Here is a 17,182-nt window from a genome sequence, read left to right as displayed (position 1 = left end):
TTAAATACATATTCCATTATGCACTTCTGTTTTTAATAGCACGTTTCCAAGATTTCTGTCACATTCCTGTGACTATAAACTGTCTTTTGAGTCTCTGAGTGATATTTTTATTCAGAGCATTAGTACGAACGGTTTGCTGCAATGCTGAAATGCCAAAGCTTATCATAGGATTTGAGAGAAACGTAGGTAGCCATTTTAGGGGTTTATTGTAATAATCCCTTAATTCCAATACGAGACAAAAACAGCAAGGGCACGTGCAGGCAGCTCTGTTTCTACATCCTATAATACAAATAATGCATCTGAAGATACAAAATATATATAAATATTTAGGACCATATTTACAATACATTTACAGTACTACATCCATAACTTAGAGAACATTATTTCACTGTACACTGTAAGTTTTTCAAGAATTCAAAGAATGACAACCGCTCGGAGGAAAGGAGCTGAGAGGAGTACGGCATGAAACACTGGACGATACTGAACAATGCTGTCGTGGGAAAGGCCTGAAAGAGAGAGAGAGAAACTAAACAGATAGAGAAGAGGGGGATCATAGTAGCTCATCTTTGATGCAGAAATGGCAGAAGCTGGGGGGGGGGGGGTCTATTTATAGTGGGTCAGGGAGAACGTTCACGTCGATGCCTGCTGGCTCTCCCCATCCAGTTCAGCTACTCACTCTCCTCCAAGGGGCCATCATGCGATGAGGCCTTCCTTAACACCAGGACCAAAACTACACCACCCAGGTCAGGAGGGCCTCTGCACCGGATAGCACAGCGGTACCTGGGGTGGGCTGAACTCAGCTGAACCCGGATTCATGGCTGCCCTCTCATTTCCTGGTGTTGTCACGATCCCAAGTCACTTCACCCTCTAGCTTTTACGGATGGATGGCAGCCTAACCATCATAAAGGTCACCAGAGGACATTCTTATTGCACAGATTTTTTTTTTCTACAACATTTGGGATTTCAGGAATACAATATGTAAAGTCATTTAAATATTTAATGGTTAATACTCTTTATGTCATTTCTGTAGAATCTCTAGTCATCTGAGTTCAGTCTCTGCAAACGGTTCATGAGAGTTCACACCGTGTGTAACAGGTTCATAAGTACAGAGAATACAGTGAGTTAGGAGGAAGTTAGATCCATGTTAAGTGTGTGTAGTGTTCTTATCCACTAAAGATTTTTAAGATGATGTCCAAAAACATCACATTACACTGTGATTTGAAAATACTGTAGTTCCATCCACTTGAATCCCTGGCAGTGTTCTGTTCAGTTGAGCTCAACAAAAATCTCTCATCCATGTACGACCCGTCCACACACACACACACACAGAAACACATATTCAGTGCATGAACTCACAGCTCACAGGCTAATTTGTACACACATACTGTACATATGTACCCACTACCCACACAAATTCACATAAGTGCTTCCTCCCACGTGTTACAAATATACCATCGCCTCCACACATATACAATACATACATACACACACAAACACACACACACACACACACACACACACACACTGACACACGGTCCTATGAGATGCTGCAGTTCTTGCTCTTCCTGCGCCGGCGCGTGTGCAGCTGTCCACGGCCTCCCAAAGCCGTGGGGCTGTACCTGTGCCGCAGCTCCTCGTTGTCTAGGTAACGCAGCTGCACTGGACGAGGGATAGGCTCGCCCAGGAAGTAGCCTTCGTCGGCAGACTCCTCCGTGGACGAGGAGCAGGTGGAGCAGAAGTACTCCTCGTCGCCCTCCCCGTCCTCCTCGCCATAGCCGTTCAAGTAAGGGCCGCCTCCCACGCCCTGCGGCCCCGACCCACCGGGGTTCTGTAGGGTGAGGTCAGATGCCGATCCAAGGGGCGGCGGCGGGTAGAAGTGAAAGTGTTGGCCCGGTATCCCCCGAGGTTCCCCCACCACCACCACCACCACCACCACCACCACCACCACCGAAGAGCTCGCGCGGGGGGAAGCGCTCGTGGAAGTCGTGAAAGAAGTGCGCCGGGCCCAGGTCGCCGTGGTAACCGGCGCTGCCTCCGCTGCCGGCGGTGCCGCTGGCGCCCGGGCCCTGGGCGGCCAGGTGCAGGGCGTTGTCGGAGCGGGAGCGCCGCGACTGGCGGTGCCCGCCGTGGTGGTGGTGGTGATGGTGGTGGTGGTGCCCGTGCTGGCCGTGGCCTTGGTGGTGGTGCCGGTGGCGCCCCCCGGTGCGGTGGTGGCGCTGGCGTGAGCCTCCTCCTCCTCCCCCTCCTCCCCCTCCTCCCCCTCCTCGTAGCTCTTGCTCGCCGAGCCGGCCAGGACGCCCGGGCGGGGCCCGCCGCTCCATCACCGGGGTCACGTGCATGTTCCCCATGCTGACCGCCAGCCCCGGGTGACCTTTGACCTTCTCCTGGAAGCCCAGGCCGCGCGGCGGGTCCCAGTACTGCATGGGCGGGTACTTGAGGCGCACGGGCATGCCCAGGTCAAAGAAGGGCCGTGGAGCTGAGGTCAGCGACTCGGTGCTCCGGAACTGCATGGAGGAGTTCAGCGTTCCCATGTTGCTCTTCTCCGACACGTTCATGCCCGAGTCTTTGCTCAGGTCCGGCATGGAGAAGCGAGAGAGATGCTCCTGGCGCTTGGTGGTGCCGTCCAAAGAATTGCCTGAAGAGAAAGGCAACAACAAAGGCCACTCCATTAGTCTTTCACAGCAGATGTGATAACGATCATCATTCAGAAGAGCTCGGTAAGCAACACATGACAAGTGTAAATGTCAGTAACGGTCCACATTGGCATTTAGCTGATGATAAGTGCAGCAGAGGGAGACATTGTGTCATATCTCATCATTCATTAATGACACGGAATTGTGTCTAGTGTACATGTGAGTGTGAGTGTAGTATAATGGGTGTAGTGTTGTATACTAGCAGTGAAGATGAGTGAGTGTGTGTAACGTGTGTTTGTAGGGTACAGTACACATGCCTCAATGTGTATGTAAAGCATAGACTAAGTATAATTAGCTATGCATACCTGTGCCATAAATAATACAATAGTTGTGTTCATTGGTTTGTGGCATGTGAAAATGAACACCAAAGTGTCTATGCATGTGTGTGTGTCCATGTTATGAGTGTGTGTGTGTGTGTATGTGTGTGTGTGTGTGTGTGTGTGTGTACCTGTGGCGTAGGACAGTGAGAGGGAGTCTGTAGAGCCGTGGGGCGTCTGCTCGGGTGGGGTCATCATCTCGTTGATGGGCGTGCGACTGCGCAGCAGCGGGGGCCGTACCTCACGGGGGAAGCCATGCACGCTCACGCTGCGCTTATCCGAGAAGGCCCCGACGCCCCCGACGCCCCCGACGCCCTGCCCACTCCGTGGCTGGACGCCTCGTTGAAGCTCATCTGTGTCTTGAGCTTGGGCGCGCGGAACTCCGTGTCCTGGCTGTGGTGCATCCAGTTCTCGTTGAACGAGTGGCCCCGCAGAGCCGCCATGACGGGCGGCTTCTTGGGGTTGACCCCCGGGGGCCCCGCCTGCGGCTCCTTGGGCCAGGCGTCGGGATGACCCCCGCCGACCCCCACCACCACCACCACCACCGCCTCCACCCGAGTGGGCCGGCGCCGGGCCCTGCTGGCTCTGGCTGGAGACGTAGGGCGGCCGCGGGTTGCACTGGCCCAGCAGCTGGTGCTGGTGCTGGTGCTGGAGCTGGTGTTGGTGTTGGTGCTGGTGTTGGTGCGGGTTGGGTGGAGCTGGAGACGGGTCTCTCTGGGGCGCCTCGTACTGGTAGGCGGCCGGCTCGTCGCGGCTCATCCACACGGCCTGCTCGCGGTTCAGGCTGGGCGTGCGGCTCGGCGTGCGGCTTGGCGTGCGGCTGGGGGTCCTGCTCGGGGTGCGGCTCGCCGTGGGGCTGGCCACGCTCAGCAGGTCCATCTGCGTCGACAACGGGTCCATGTCGGCCGACAGGCGGTCTGGGTTGCTGGCAGACGACATCTGCCGGCCCTCGGGCTTCGCCTTGGCCTTGGCCTTGGCGCCGCTGCTGCCGTGGCGGCCGATGCGCGCACTGCGGCGGGACTGGCGCGAGCGGGCGCTCTGGAAGGCCGAGTCGGCCGAGTCGGACTCGTCGGGCTCCTCGCCCGCGCTGCACGAGCGTGAGCAGAAAATCTGGCCCTGCTTGGGCAGGAACGGGCGGCCCAGGAGTGACTGCTTGCAGCGGGCGCAACAGAAGCACTCCTCGGTTGCGTGCCAGTGCTGACCGTCGTACGTCATCTGGCCCTGGTCAATGCCTGCATGCCACAGACAGAGAACCATGCTGAGCCAATAAAGACAGATACTGATACACAAACAGAAATACATTGGTCTGTGTACTGACCCTGACATGTCTAAAAGTCTTTGTGTTTTGTTGACTATTCAAACAGATACAGGAACATACAGATATAATTCTGGGTCACATTGCGTCTTTACAATGTGCATTCTACATACAGTGTATGTTACATCAGTGCAGTGCAATGCAATGCGGTGGCTAAGGAGGTGGAGGAGTCGTCCAGTAACCGGAAGGTGGATGGTCTGAGCCCCATTCCTCTTGACCCTGTCAATGTGTCTTTTGACACTAAACCCCAAACTGCTCTCAATGTTCCCGTTGGAACCTTGAGTAGCAGCCTCTCAGAGGCCTGTCATCGGTGTGAGTGTGTGAGTGAATGGGTGAGTGTGAGGCGTTAGTTTGTGAAGCGTGTTGAGCGCTCAGAGGAGTAGAATAGTGTATAAATGTAGTCCATTTCCCATTTACCATCCTGTGCTAAAGTCTTGTGGTGTTTACTATGCAAACCAAGAAAGCCAATAAGTTTCCCTATCAGGAGCAATCAGTTAATACACTTAAATTCTTGTTATTCATTTGAAGAGAATAGGCATGTTTTTTCAGCTGAATGCTAACTCATTGCCTAAAATGACTATTTGACAGACCTAATCTCAGCAATGAGACATGAGTATTGATGTGGCGGTCACACGATCAGATAAAATATTACATTTGTCTGAGTTCCTCCTCCTGAGGGACCTCCTTTCCTAAGAAATGGAAAACAAATCAAATGGAATGGGTTGTTTCTGAGTCAATCAATTCTTGTATTAAAAGCGAGTAGGCCCTGCGCCTTCCCATTTCCGGAGTTCCAAATGAATGGCAGTCGAACAGAGGCATGCACTGCAGGTGAGGCTTGGGCTCTCACATAGTCATGCCGCCGCGATGGGTGCGGTGCGCTGCGCTGCCTGCTCGGCTCGGCTCTGTCAGATTGTGTTTACCACGGCGGAGGAGGCCCTCAGAAGCACACGGAGATAATCATCTTCTACCGGCTCCGTCTGCATCCACTAGCTTTCATTAAGAGCTGTCCTGCTTACTCGCGCTGTGTCGACTATAAAAATAATTACCAACTTTGTAGCCTCCCCGGAATACACACACACACACACACACACACACACACACACACACACACACACACACACACACACACACACACACACATACAGTAAACACACACAAACAGAGACAGACACACACACACTTCTACTTCTCAGCCCTTCGATCTGCAGAAAATTGCATTTTTAATAAACGTTTAACCACAGTTATTAACAGAATGAGTTTCCCCCTGTGTTATGGGCCTGCCTCATTACTGAAATCCTTTCGAACATCTGGAATCGTCCATGAACATGTCTGGCATTTTATCAAAACCACAAACGGACTTGATTGGAACTCACTTATACGGGCACTAATTAGGGAGGGGTGGGGAGCACTAGAGCAAACAAATCAATAGTAGAGAGAAAAACATAAATAAACAAATAAAGCCCAGGAATCAATCTCGAGGCCCCGAGCTGAGAAATCATGCTGACAGAAAAAGACTCACTCAGACCCAAATGAAATGTCCACAGACAAGACAGAGAAGCAACTAAACAGTTAGCACAAACAAGGATGAAAAAAAATAAAAAACACAAAAAAAAAAAAATAGCCTCCTAACTGTAACTGACAGAGAGACAGGCAGACCATGCTGTTCAGGCATGACATAAGATTGGGGAGAGATAGAGTGATAGAGACAGATAGAGGACAGAGGGATGGACAGATGATTATCAGAGAGGGAGAGAGAGGGAGAGAGAGAGTAGGAGAGAGAGGGAGTCCGGTGGGTACCTATGTGCTCTCCACAGGCGTCGCAGTACTCGGCGTAGAGCGACTGGAAGCAGTTGCAGCAGTGGGGCCGAGCATCCTTCATGATGTAGCGCTGGCCGCCCAGCGGGGCCGAGCACTCGTAGCAGCAGAAGTGCTTCATGTGCCAGTGGCGGCCCTCCGCCTCCGTGCACTCGTCCGAAAAGATGATCTGCACACACACAATGATACACACACACACACACACACAATGATACACACACACACACACACACACACACACACACACACACACACACACACGCTTAGGATAAATCTCAGTACACAGGCTGAAACCACCACACAAAATTGCATAGAATATACGGCACATGGATTGACTGAATCTACACACACACACACACACACACACAGACACACGATGCATGGCCCTTGTCTCAAGTGGTACTAGAAACAGCATCAAACAAACACGTGGGCCAGAGGGGGATTCACAGGTGCACTGCTAATTAAGCTGAAGACTGGTGACATCAACCAGGCTTCACCTTGAAGTCAGTGTCCCAAACATGTGAACACACACACACACACAAACACACACACACACACACACACACTGGAGTTTTACAACATAATGCAGAAAAATCCATGAGAAAAAAACATCCTCGATAACGGAAATTATTTATTTAAGATCAACAACAGAACTAATATTGTTAATGTCATAAATTTGATATCTATTAATTCTTCGGTTTGTCATTTAAATAGATCTACATTAAATAACACTGAGGGCCAGATGTACGTAAATTTGTGAACGTAGCGTTATCCGTGCCATGCCCAACCCGCAGAAACCGCACGCTATGACACTTATGTTAATGTCGTATTTATCAAACCTGCAGTTCCTCTTCTGCAATTTATGAACGTTAAGAACTGAATGATACTTCAATCACAAGTGCAGTTGAATGAAGTTAACTGATGACAACATTAAAAGGCATCAAATGTTAAGCGATCATGAAATAATACAAAGCATGATGTCAACAAGCAGAAAGATAATGAAGAGCAGTAGTTCTACTTACACTACTTGTGCAGGCTATGGAAAATTGGTCAAATCTAGCAAGTAGGAAAGTTTAAGTGGATGACGGGAAAGTGAAAGTAAGACATTCGAAAGGCCAACAAAAGTTAAGGTTGTTTTTGATAGTACGTATAAGATGCAAAACTGGTGCTCTAAATAGCGATTCTGTCTTTAAAAGGTTCTCTTATTGATGCATTTAACCTCAAACCGCATTTAACACCTAAAGCGGAAATATTTAGGCACAAAATAGACGTGCGCTTTCATGGGCAGTTTTTATACATACAAGGGAATACCTAATTAGGCGTATTTTACGCTTCTCCTCCCATCTTTTTACACAAAACTCACACTTTCCCCTGACCCTCCTATGAATGCATATGCATGCGATGGAAAAACCCAATTTCACATTCTCAGCTCCTGCGACAGGCAGTCTGTGCTTTTACCTCAGTGCGGCCTGTTTGTACACACCTTGCCATTTTTTTATGCGCACATTGCGAAAAAAATATGCCTGAAGTGGGTGCAAAAGCGTTAGTACATCTGGCCCAGAGCTTTACTATATGGTATATTAGTGTAGAATAACAACATGAATTGTTGATCTTAACTATGTCAAAAGCTGATCAGTTGAAGGACCCTGAATGTTAACAGTTTGAACATATGTGATTACAATTACAGACGCAAGAACTGCGATCGAAAGCAGAGTGCTGCACCCTTAGGGATTTTTGGCATTTAGCTGCTCGACTGATTTGCTAAATCTCCTTGCTTTCTCCCTGATCCGTCTGCGGTTCCACCTCTTTGAGAGCCACCAGACGGGCTGCACACAGCCTGGATATAAATCACTGATTGAATTCCCAACAAGAGGCACATACTGCTTGCAAGCCTCACCAAATTGAAGGGGAAGGTAAATATGATTACGGTGTGTTGTGCTGAAGTGTTAAGTTTAGTAGTGCAACTGATGGCCTGGGAGGGTAACAAGTGACACTAGCTGTCCCATGGCAAGATCATGATTGGATTCTCCTTATACATAAATATTTGTTGTACACAAGCCACTCACACACACACACACATTCACGCACACACACGCACGCACACACACACACGCTCAGGATAAATCTCAGTACACAGGCTGAAACCACCACACAAAATTGCATAGAATATACGGCACATGGATTGACTGAATCTACACACACACACACAGACACACACACACACACACACACACACACACACACGATGCATGGCCCTTGTCTCAAGTGGTACTAGAAACAGCATCAAACAAACACGATGGGCCAGAACACACACACACACACACACACACACACACACACACACACACACACACACGATGCATGGCCCTTGTCTCAAGTGGTACTAGAAACAGCATCAAACAAACACGTGGGCCAGAGGGGGATTCACAGGTGCACTGCTAATTAAGCTGAAGACTGGTGACATCAACCAGGCTTCACCTTGAAGTCAGTGTCGTGCTGAAGTGTTAAGTTTAGTAGTGCAACTGATGGCCTGGGAGGGTAACAAGTGACACTAGCTGTCCCATGGCAAGATCATGATTGGATTCTCCTTATACATAGATATTTGTTGTACACAAGCCACTCACACACACACACACACACTCACGCACACACACGCACACGCACACACACACACGCTCAGGATAAATCTCAGTACACAGGCTGAAACCACCACACAAAATTGCATAGAATATACGGCACATGGATTGACTGAATCTACACACACACACACACACACACACACACACACACACACACACACACACACACACACATGATGCATGGCCCTTGTCTCAAGTGGTACTAGAAACAGCATCAAACAAACCGTGGGCCAGAGGGGATTCACAGGTGCACTGCTAATTAAGCTGAAGACTGGTGACATCAACCAGGCTTCACCTTGAAGTCAGTGTCGTGCTGAAGTGTTAAGTTTAGTAGTGCAACTGATGGCCTGGGAGGGTTAACAAGTGACACTAGCTGTCCCATGGCAAGATCATGATTGGATTCTCCTTATACATAGATATTTGTTGTACACAAACCACTCACACACACACACACACTCACGCACACACACACACACACACACACACACACACACACACACACACACACACACACACACACACACACACTCGCACTCGCGCGCACACACACACACACACACACACACACACACAAAAATGGACGTAAACCATATGTGCACACACACATGTTCATGGCTGTGGGGTTCACTCCTGCCTGGCTTGATCTGAGTGATCTAACCCCAGCTACTGTACACTAAGAGCATCAGAGTTCAGGGGTCAAGGGTCTCGACTAGGGATGTAGTGGTAAAATAAGAGGTGGGTAAACTATGAATTCTGTTATTATGGTGAGGTGGACTGCGCCATGCGGTATCGGATTTTTAAAAAAAGGCATTCAGAACATGTTTGATGTGGAGGTCCAATGTTTATAACAATACCAGTGGTATTAAATGGTTCCTAGAGTGTTGATGAGTGTACATTTTGTGAATGTGATAATACAGTGATTTTTGATTGTTAAAAGTTGGTGAATAAACTCTTTTGAGAGGTGGATAAACTCTAATAAGAGGTGGGTAAACTCTATCTCTAAAATTTCAGAGGTGGATAAACTGCGTTTCCTTGCGTTTAGCCTCCACTCCATCCCTGGTCTGGACACTGACCTCGTCGCAGGCGGAGCAGCGAGGCTTGAGCCTCTCGGCGTGGTGGCGGCCACAGTAGATCTTGCCGTCCTGGTGGAAGTAGATGAGATCCACCAGCAGCTCGTCGCACGCCGAGCACACAAAGCAGTGAGGGTGCCAGCACATGCCGTGGCCCACGCGCGCCGCAAACACCGCGATGTCCCCGCCATTGACCTGCCCTCGGCACTGAGGACCGGTCAGACACACACACACACACACAGACAGGGAGGGAGGGGGAGAGGACAGAGATGGATTCTATGAATACATTTACATTTCAGTTGACACTTTTATCCAAAGAGACTTACAAAATGGGAAACAATCAAGGTACAGTGCGACAAGGACTTGTTAGTGCAGCAATAAATAGGCCTACTACTCGCACAGAATCAATTGACAGTTCTAGAAGCGGAATAGTCTAGAATTAGCATGTCCAGTTGTCGGTAGTGCTATAGAGGTACTCTGAAGAGCTTCAGTGTACCAGAGAGTTTCAGTTAATTTGCTCACTACTCTGCCAGTCTCTGGAGAAACTGAAATGGTATTACATTTCTTTAATCATCTGTCCTGTTAATATAATGTGAATTGAATTTGCAGGTGGGGCAGGTGCTGAGTTATCTCAAAAAACACTGGTAATATGGGTATAAATGCATTTTATTATGGAATTGAAATAGGTTTAGCCTTTAAACAGGTGTGACACCGCCAGACAGGATTTTTAGATCACTCACACACATATACCAAACTAAGTTTTGTCTTAATTGGTGAGATGGTAGTGAAGGGTCTGAGTAGAATCCTAAAGAGCATCCAAACGGTACTTGTAATGGGAAAGTGGTCACTCAGTTTAATATATTTTCTATATGTTTACCTTGTATAAATCAACTGTTTGTTGCTGAGTCTGTTAACTGACATCCATTGATAAGTGATTGAGTTTGAGAGGCTGTAAGAGTTCAAAATACTAATAATAGAAATGAGACAGCACTCTATTGTTAAACTGACAACACCAAATACCCATGTTCCGTTTCCATTTTATGGCAGTTGTTGTTTACTGATGTTTTCTCAAACTCCCAGTCTCCCTTTTGTAACCCTGTTTCACGTCACAATGCTATGAATTGTTGGTATTTCCCTTGGGTAAAGTCTGCATAAATGCCAACTTACGGAAAGGGCACGAAAAGGGTGTGAGCGAGCAATTTCACAGTGGAACAGCCCTAATATAAGCCCTCACAAAGTCTGTGAGCCTGTGAGGGGAGGCATCGAGATTCAGCCAAAGGAGCATTGTGGGGAAGCCATTTTGTGGGACTGGAGCTGGAGGATACCTGTTTGGGGCCTATTAGCAGTTATCCATTAGGAAGATGTTTTTCCTCTCTTTCTTGATATTTTGCCCAGTGGATTAATCTAGACTTGTGGGGCTATTTTCAAGAGAAAAAAGACATTTGGTGATATTTTTGTGACATCTTTTGAGATGTTAAGGGCTGCTTGATGGACTGACTTGATAGAGACTGACCTTATTGAAAAATGTAAAGTGTATTTTCTTTTTGGTGTCACTGACATGCATAACTAATGTGAGAACTACAATCTGAGTTTACTTACTGTTCATTTTTTATTTATTTCACAAATACAGTCTTAAATTGATAAACAGTTGGACATTTACAGTACAAACCAATTGGTTATACAGGGCACCATGATTGTTAGTGTTAAGTACTGGTTTAGTGGAGTATGTCGGCCTGTGGGCTGAGCTGTTGGTGTCCAGGTGAGGTAGGTGTGGTGAGGGCGTAGCGTAGGTGCCAGGTAGCCGCCTGCGTGTGTGCCAGCATGTAAACATACCTGCTCACACACGGCGCCGGTGATGGTGAGGGGGAGTGGACGCACATTGCCGCGCCCCAGGTTGTCCCGCTTGCGCTGGTTGCTGAAGATCTTCAGCTCCCTCTTCTCCTCCTCGTCCAGCGTGTTACAGTAGCGCACCTGCACAACCACCTGCATCATCAGTGCTGCACCACACAGCTCTGTCGCTACAGTCATCATCATCACCACTGTTAAATCATAATGACATCTTCACATCATCAGCCTGGCTAAGGGCGTCTTCACCATCTACTGTTGCACCTAGTCATTAAGTGATTTACAGTGCAGCACTAATGACATTTTTGTTGCTGTGTGTGTTTTCTGAATATAAAATTCATGACCTTGGTGGTCTTGAGCAACAGGAAAACAAAGTACTATAGCCTCTCCTCCACATCCTCAACATTCATTAATTAAAGCAACACAATGTAGTTTTTTACCTTAAAATAACTCATTTTGATGAGATGTATAACTGGCAGAATGTATAATTCTTGTATCAGCGCCATTGCACTATGAACCACTGTGTGTTTTTTGTTCTTTGCAGGAACATGATCTTTTTCATCAGCTTTGGATGCCCTGGATACCCCTGCAGCAATAAATGGGTCCCCGAGATGTTGAGAACAACGGGCATATATATGGTACTAAATGGGTAACCGGTATGTTGAGAACAACGGGCATGGTACTAATTCATACATAATTTCACTTTAGCACTCAAGTGAGCTAACTCTAAAATACATTTTACCATTATTTCAGCGTGAAAAGCTACATTCATCTGTCTTGACTGCATACAGTTTATATTCAGATTTATGATTGCTGGTTAGGGATACAGTACTTCTGGGATTTCCTTTTCTTTCAATTCTTATGGTTACTGTTCAAGCAGCCATTTGTGTGACTATCTCCTCCCATCATCATCACCATCATATAAAGTTTCATCAACATCCTTATTCCCCAGCCACCAAATAGCTTCAAGCCCATATCAGTGACTGAAAACATATTAATGGGCTTTTGAGCATGAAAATAGACTTTGCAGTCCCAGGTAGACTCGCCACAGGGCCACAGTTCCCTTCAAGAAAGCCCTCGATTCCAATTTCAATTTATAGCCGCAAATAAGCAAATTCACACCGCCAGAGCTCGTCTTCCACAGGTCAAGGCCACTCCAATCTCTATGGCTCTCTATGCCTCAGTATCTGAAACCCAATCTGAAAAAAAGAGTGTGTGTGTGTGTGTGTGTGTGTGTGTGTGTGTGAGAGAGAGAGAGTGTAGGTGTGTGTGTTGAGGGATGCCTATTGTTAAACTGTGTTTCTCCGTGCTATGCTCTGTGACTGGTGTGGTAACAGATCCGATTGGCGGCAGCCGCACCCCCAGTCACAGTGTTGGGTGTCAGGGAGCGTGGCGCTGGCAAGGCGGCTTGTAAATAGAGATGGAGACGGAGGCAGCGGTGGTTGGTGGTGGACGGGTTGTCTGACCTCGTTGTCGTGAGGCGGAAGCTGATGCAGGAGCTGCTTGATGCGATGCTTCTCCCCGATGCTGTTCACGTACGGCACCTTGTCCTCGGGCAGGAAGCTGTAATACTGATGTACCTGGAGTAGACACACACACACACACACACACACACACACGCACAAATAGTGTTTCACACATCTCAATTTTTTCAACACACACACGCACACACACACACACACATAGCATTTGACTGGATCACTGTCATATTCGTAGTAGTGTTTCTCAACGCACACACAAACAAACACTTTTGTTACATGAAAAGCCTCAAAATGATCATAAAAGTTTGGTAACTGGTTCGTAATAAATTTCACTGAAAGCAACATTTGTCTTGAATGTGTAGATCTATTAAAACCCTTTTTGTTCCGACAGACCCCTAACACCATTATTTATCTGGGATCTGGGATGTCTTATATCGGAGACTGTTAAATAAATTTTACAATTTTCAAGAGAACAATTTAAACAAATAAACAACATACAAACACACACACACACGCACAAACTCACACCTTCTTTTCCCCCTCTCTCTTGACAGTTTGAGCGCACACTTCAGACACACTCCGAGCTGAAACTCTTGGAGGAACACAGCTGTCACCTCCGTAGAGATGAATGTGATGCTCAGATCTCAAAGTTTCCTGTCATGAAGGACAAGAATGTCCGCTTTCAAAAGTGCCCGCCTCACCCTCCATCAAAGGCTCTTTTGTCCAGCTGCGGAAGCCTGAATGCCTCGTCTTCCTCACTGGGCTTATCGTGAGGCAACAGGCGCTCTGCAGGCTGTCTGAGAACTTGTACTCACTCTCTCATTGAGTGCTCTAGATAAACTGGACACACTCGGCCACTTTTCAGTACATAGGCTTTAATGTTTTCAGTCAGACATTGTGTGTGTGTGTGTGTGTGTGTGTGTGTGTGTATGTGTGTGTGTGTGTAATGTATGTGTGTGTGTGTGTGTGTGTGTGTGTGTGTGTGTGTGTGTGTATGTGTGTGTGTGTGTGTGTGTGTGAAGAGAAGAGGAAGAGCAATGGAATGAAAGAAAAGCAACCACAAAAGCTAAACAAAAAAAAAAAAAAAGTGTGAAAAGAGGGCGGAGTGGAAGAGAAGGTTCTGGAGAACAAAGGGACACAACACAGCACAGGTACAGAGAACATCAAGGACCGCACACACTGCCAGAGTAGAGCAAGTGTCTCTGGCACATGAGGACAGTCGGCAGGAGCCACCCTTACATGTGTACCTGCCCTCACACTTCCACATCCCCATTCTCTCTCTCTCTCTCTCTCTCTCTCTCTCTATCTATCTATCTATCTCTCTTTCTCTCCGGAGCTGGAGCGTGACAGCCAGACTCAAGGCCTGCGTGCGTGATCCCCGTCCACCTGGAGGACAGTAAAAGAAAGGCTGCTCGAGACGCATTCATCTCCAACCCTCGCTCCAAGCCTTCCGCGTTGCATGTTTACGCCAGCGCGTGCTGGATCAGCTCGTGTGTCTTATCCTCCCTCCATCCTCTTTCATGACTTCATTTCTTTTCTTTCTGTCTTTCTTTAGTGTTTTAACTTCTCTCCTGAGAGCAATGTGCGGAGAGTAACACGCCAGCGGGGAAAGCAATCGACTCGGCCTTGGGGAAGTCAATTCTGAAGTGCGCTGTCTCTGCCGCCACCACCGCTGTTGTGGGCCAGACGGATGTTGTCTCGGGGAGCCCGAGGAGCTCTGCAGGTAGGGGGCTCTGGGGGGCTTTTGGGGAATTGATTTGGGCTTGGAGAGCAGAGAAGAGCGGAGAGGAGCGGAGAGGAGAGGAGAGAAGGAAGAGAGGAGGAAGAGTGGAGAGGCCTCGGCTGTTTAAAAGTAGATTCCTCCGGCTGATTACTGTCTGACCTTCAAGTGGGGCACGGTGAGCTGGGCAGAGCCGCATGTCTCCTGTGGACTGACCCTCCCGTTCTTCTTCCTCAGCTGTCTCCAGTCCAGCTCAGCGCACCCCTCCCTTCTCCAACCTCTACTGCTCCTCTGCCTCTCCATCGATTTCCCACTTTTCTCCTCCTCATTCCTCTCTCTCTCTCTCTCTCTCTCTCTCTCTCCATCTCCCTCTCCTCCCCATCCATCTATGTCCCTCACTCTATCCCCCCATTTCCACTTCACACCTCTCTGTCCTCGTCTGCTGTTCATGGGTGTGGCTCTCATTCTAACTGGTTCTATTTCTCTCTTTTCCCTTTCCCTGGACTCTCCTTCTCTCTTCACCTCCTTCTCTTAGATCTGTTCCCTCTCTCCTCTCCTCTACCTTCTTTTGTCCATCTCCGACTGCTGAGTGATGAGCGGCAAATGGCAGGCCAAGTGACAGATCTGTCACAACGGCCATATGACTTGTGGCAGCCTGTTGTCAACATTTGTGATCTGTGACACACACACACACACACACACACACACACACACACACACACACACACACACACACACACACACAGTGGCTGATGACCTGAGGAGCCCAAGACATCAGAGTCGCTCTGAGAGAGAATAATCTGGGGGTGCAGCCATTCTTTGAAAACACTCCTGGAAAAAGCAGCCCTGCGGTGGAATCCCATTCTAAGATCAGCACTCCCTGTATCCTGTGTGCATCAACAAATCTAATCACACAGCACTGTGGGTGCGGCCCTGGGGAGATGCAATGGCACCGCTTTTATAATTGGAAATGTCCACAGCTCCCGTGCGGCTCGCGACGGCCTCCGCGTTGATAGGGAGAGATAGCTTTGTTAATTCCATATACAGCAGCACTACAGGGCACAATCTCTGCTTGGTAGAAAAACAAATTCAGAATCTTATTTGACTGAACAATGGCAAATTTAAACGCCCAACTCTAAATAAGACATTTTGTTATAGTTTATGTAATCTTGACAATGAGACATTGTTTGACCCATAGAACTGAATCTGAGACTATTAATATGAGGCTGTTTTGCAGACTAGGTGCATGTGTTGAGTAAGATTATGAAGTGGACTAAAGGAGAGAAGGAACCTCATGAACTCATCAGTCACCACCCACTACCACTTCCACCAGTGCAGTCACCACCCACTAGAACCTCCACCAGTGCAGTCACCTCACCACCCACTAGCACCTCTACCAGTGCAGTCTCCACCCACTAGCACCTCCACCAGTGCAGTCACCTCACCACCCACTAGCACCTCCACCAGTGCAGTCACCACCCACTAGCACCTCCACCAGTGCAGTCACCACCCACTAGAACCTCCACCAGTGCAGTCACCTCACCACCCACTAGAACCTCCACCAGTGCAGTCACCACCCACTTGCACCTCCACCAGTGCAGTCACCTCACCACCCACTAGAACCTCCACCAGTGCAGTCATCACCCACTAGAACCTCCACCAGTGCAGTCTGACCACGAGCTCAACTGCACGTTGCAAATTACTGACCGGACCATCACACACCCCATACTGTACTGAGAAGATGCAACACCACTCAACACTTGCATGAGATACTGTAGTCACACTTTCATTGCGCAGGAAAGCACCGATGACAATACAAATGTTGAATCCTGAAATTTGCACACAAAATGGACCGTCATGCTGGTTTGGATATTTTTCCAGTAAGTAGGAACAGGGGCCCAGCTCGCATCAGAGTAATGTGATGCTGATGGCTCAGGCTGAGCGGCTGTCTGTGGGGGTGGAAGTGGGATTTAAGGTGACGACTGAGCCGTGCCGGAGGGGGCTGCCTGGGCGAGAGCCACAGAGGTGACGGAGTAAGATTCCGGAAAATCACTGTTATCAAGCCCGCCAGCGGACCATTAAAGCCACAGCATGCTCACAAAAGAGATGCTCCCACTGCAGTGCAAATCAGCACTGGCACACCAACAGAAGACCTACTGTATATGCAAACTCTCTGTCTCTCTCTCTCTCTCACACACACACACATACATACACACACACACACACACACACACACACACAGATACACACACACACACACACACACACACACACACACACACACACA

At 48.3% G+C, this 17,182-nt stretch overlaps 1 protein-coding gene across 1 annotated transcript in view; it reads right to left on the bottom strand.

Moving 5' to 3' along the window:
* Window positions 1–189: 189 nt before the first annotated feature.
* LOC125293321 (prickle-like protein 2) overlaps window positions 190–17,182 on the bottom strand; it is a 54,722-nt gene continuing 37,729 nt past the window's right edge. Inside the window, 9 exon segments of the mRNA XM_048241187.1 lie at window positions 190–1,955; window positions 1,999–2,635; window positions 3,142–3,296; window positions 3,329–3,489; window positions 3,491–4,242; window positions 6,123–6,309; window positions 9,853–10,056; window positions 11,683–11,820; window positions 13,161–13,274. Of these exon segments, the coding sequence (XP_048097144.1) occupies window positions 1,538–1,955; window positions 1,999–2,635; window positions 3,142–3,296; window positions 3,329–3,489; window positions 3,491–4,242; window positions 6,123–6,309; window positions 9,853–10,056; window positions 11,683–11,820; window positions 13,161–13,274 (2,766 nt within the window). The 3' untranslated portion in view covers window positions 190–1,537.

This window comes from Alosa alosa, chromosome 4, assembly GCF_017589495.1.
Source record: "Alosa alosa isolate M-15738 ecotype Scorff River chromosome 4, AALO_Geno_1.1, whole genome shotgun sequence".
NCBI classification, from domain to species: domain Eukaryota; kingdom Metazoa; phylum Chordata; class Actinopteri; order Clupeiformes; family Clupeidae; genus Alosa; species Alosa alosa.
The sequence above is the reverse complement of the archived record's forward strand: the minus strand, read 5'-3'. Positions and strand labels throughout refer to the sequence as shown.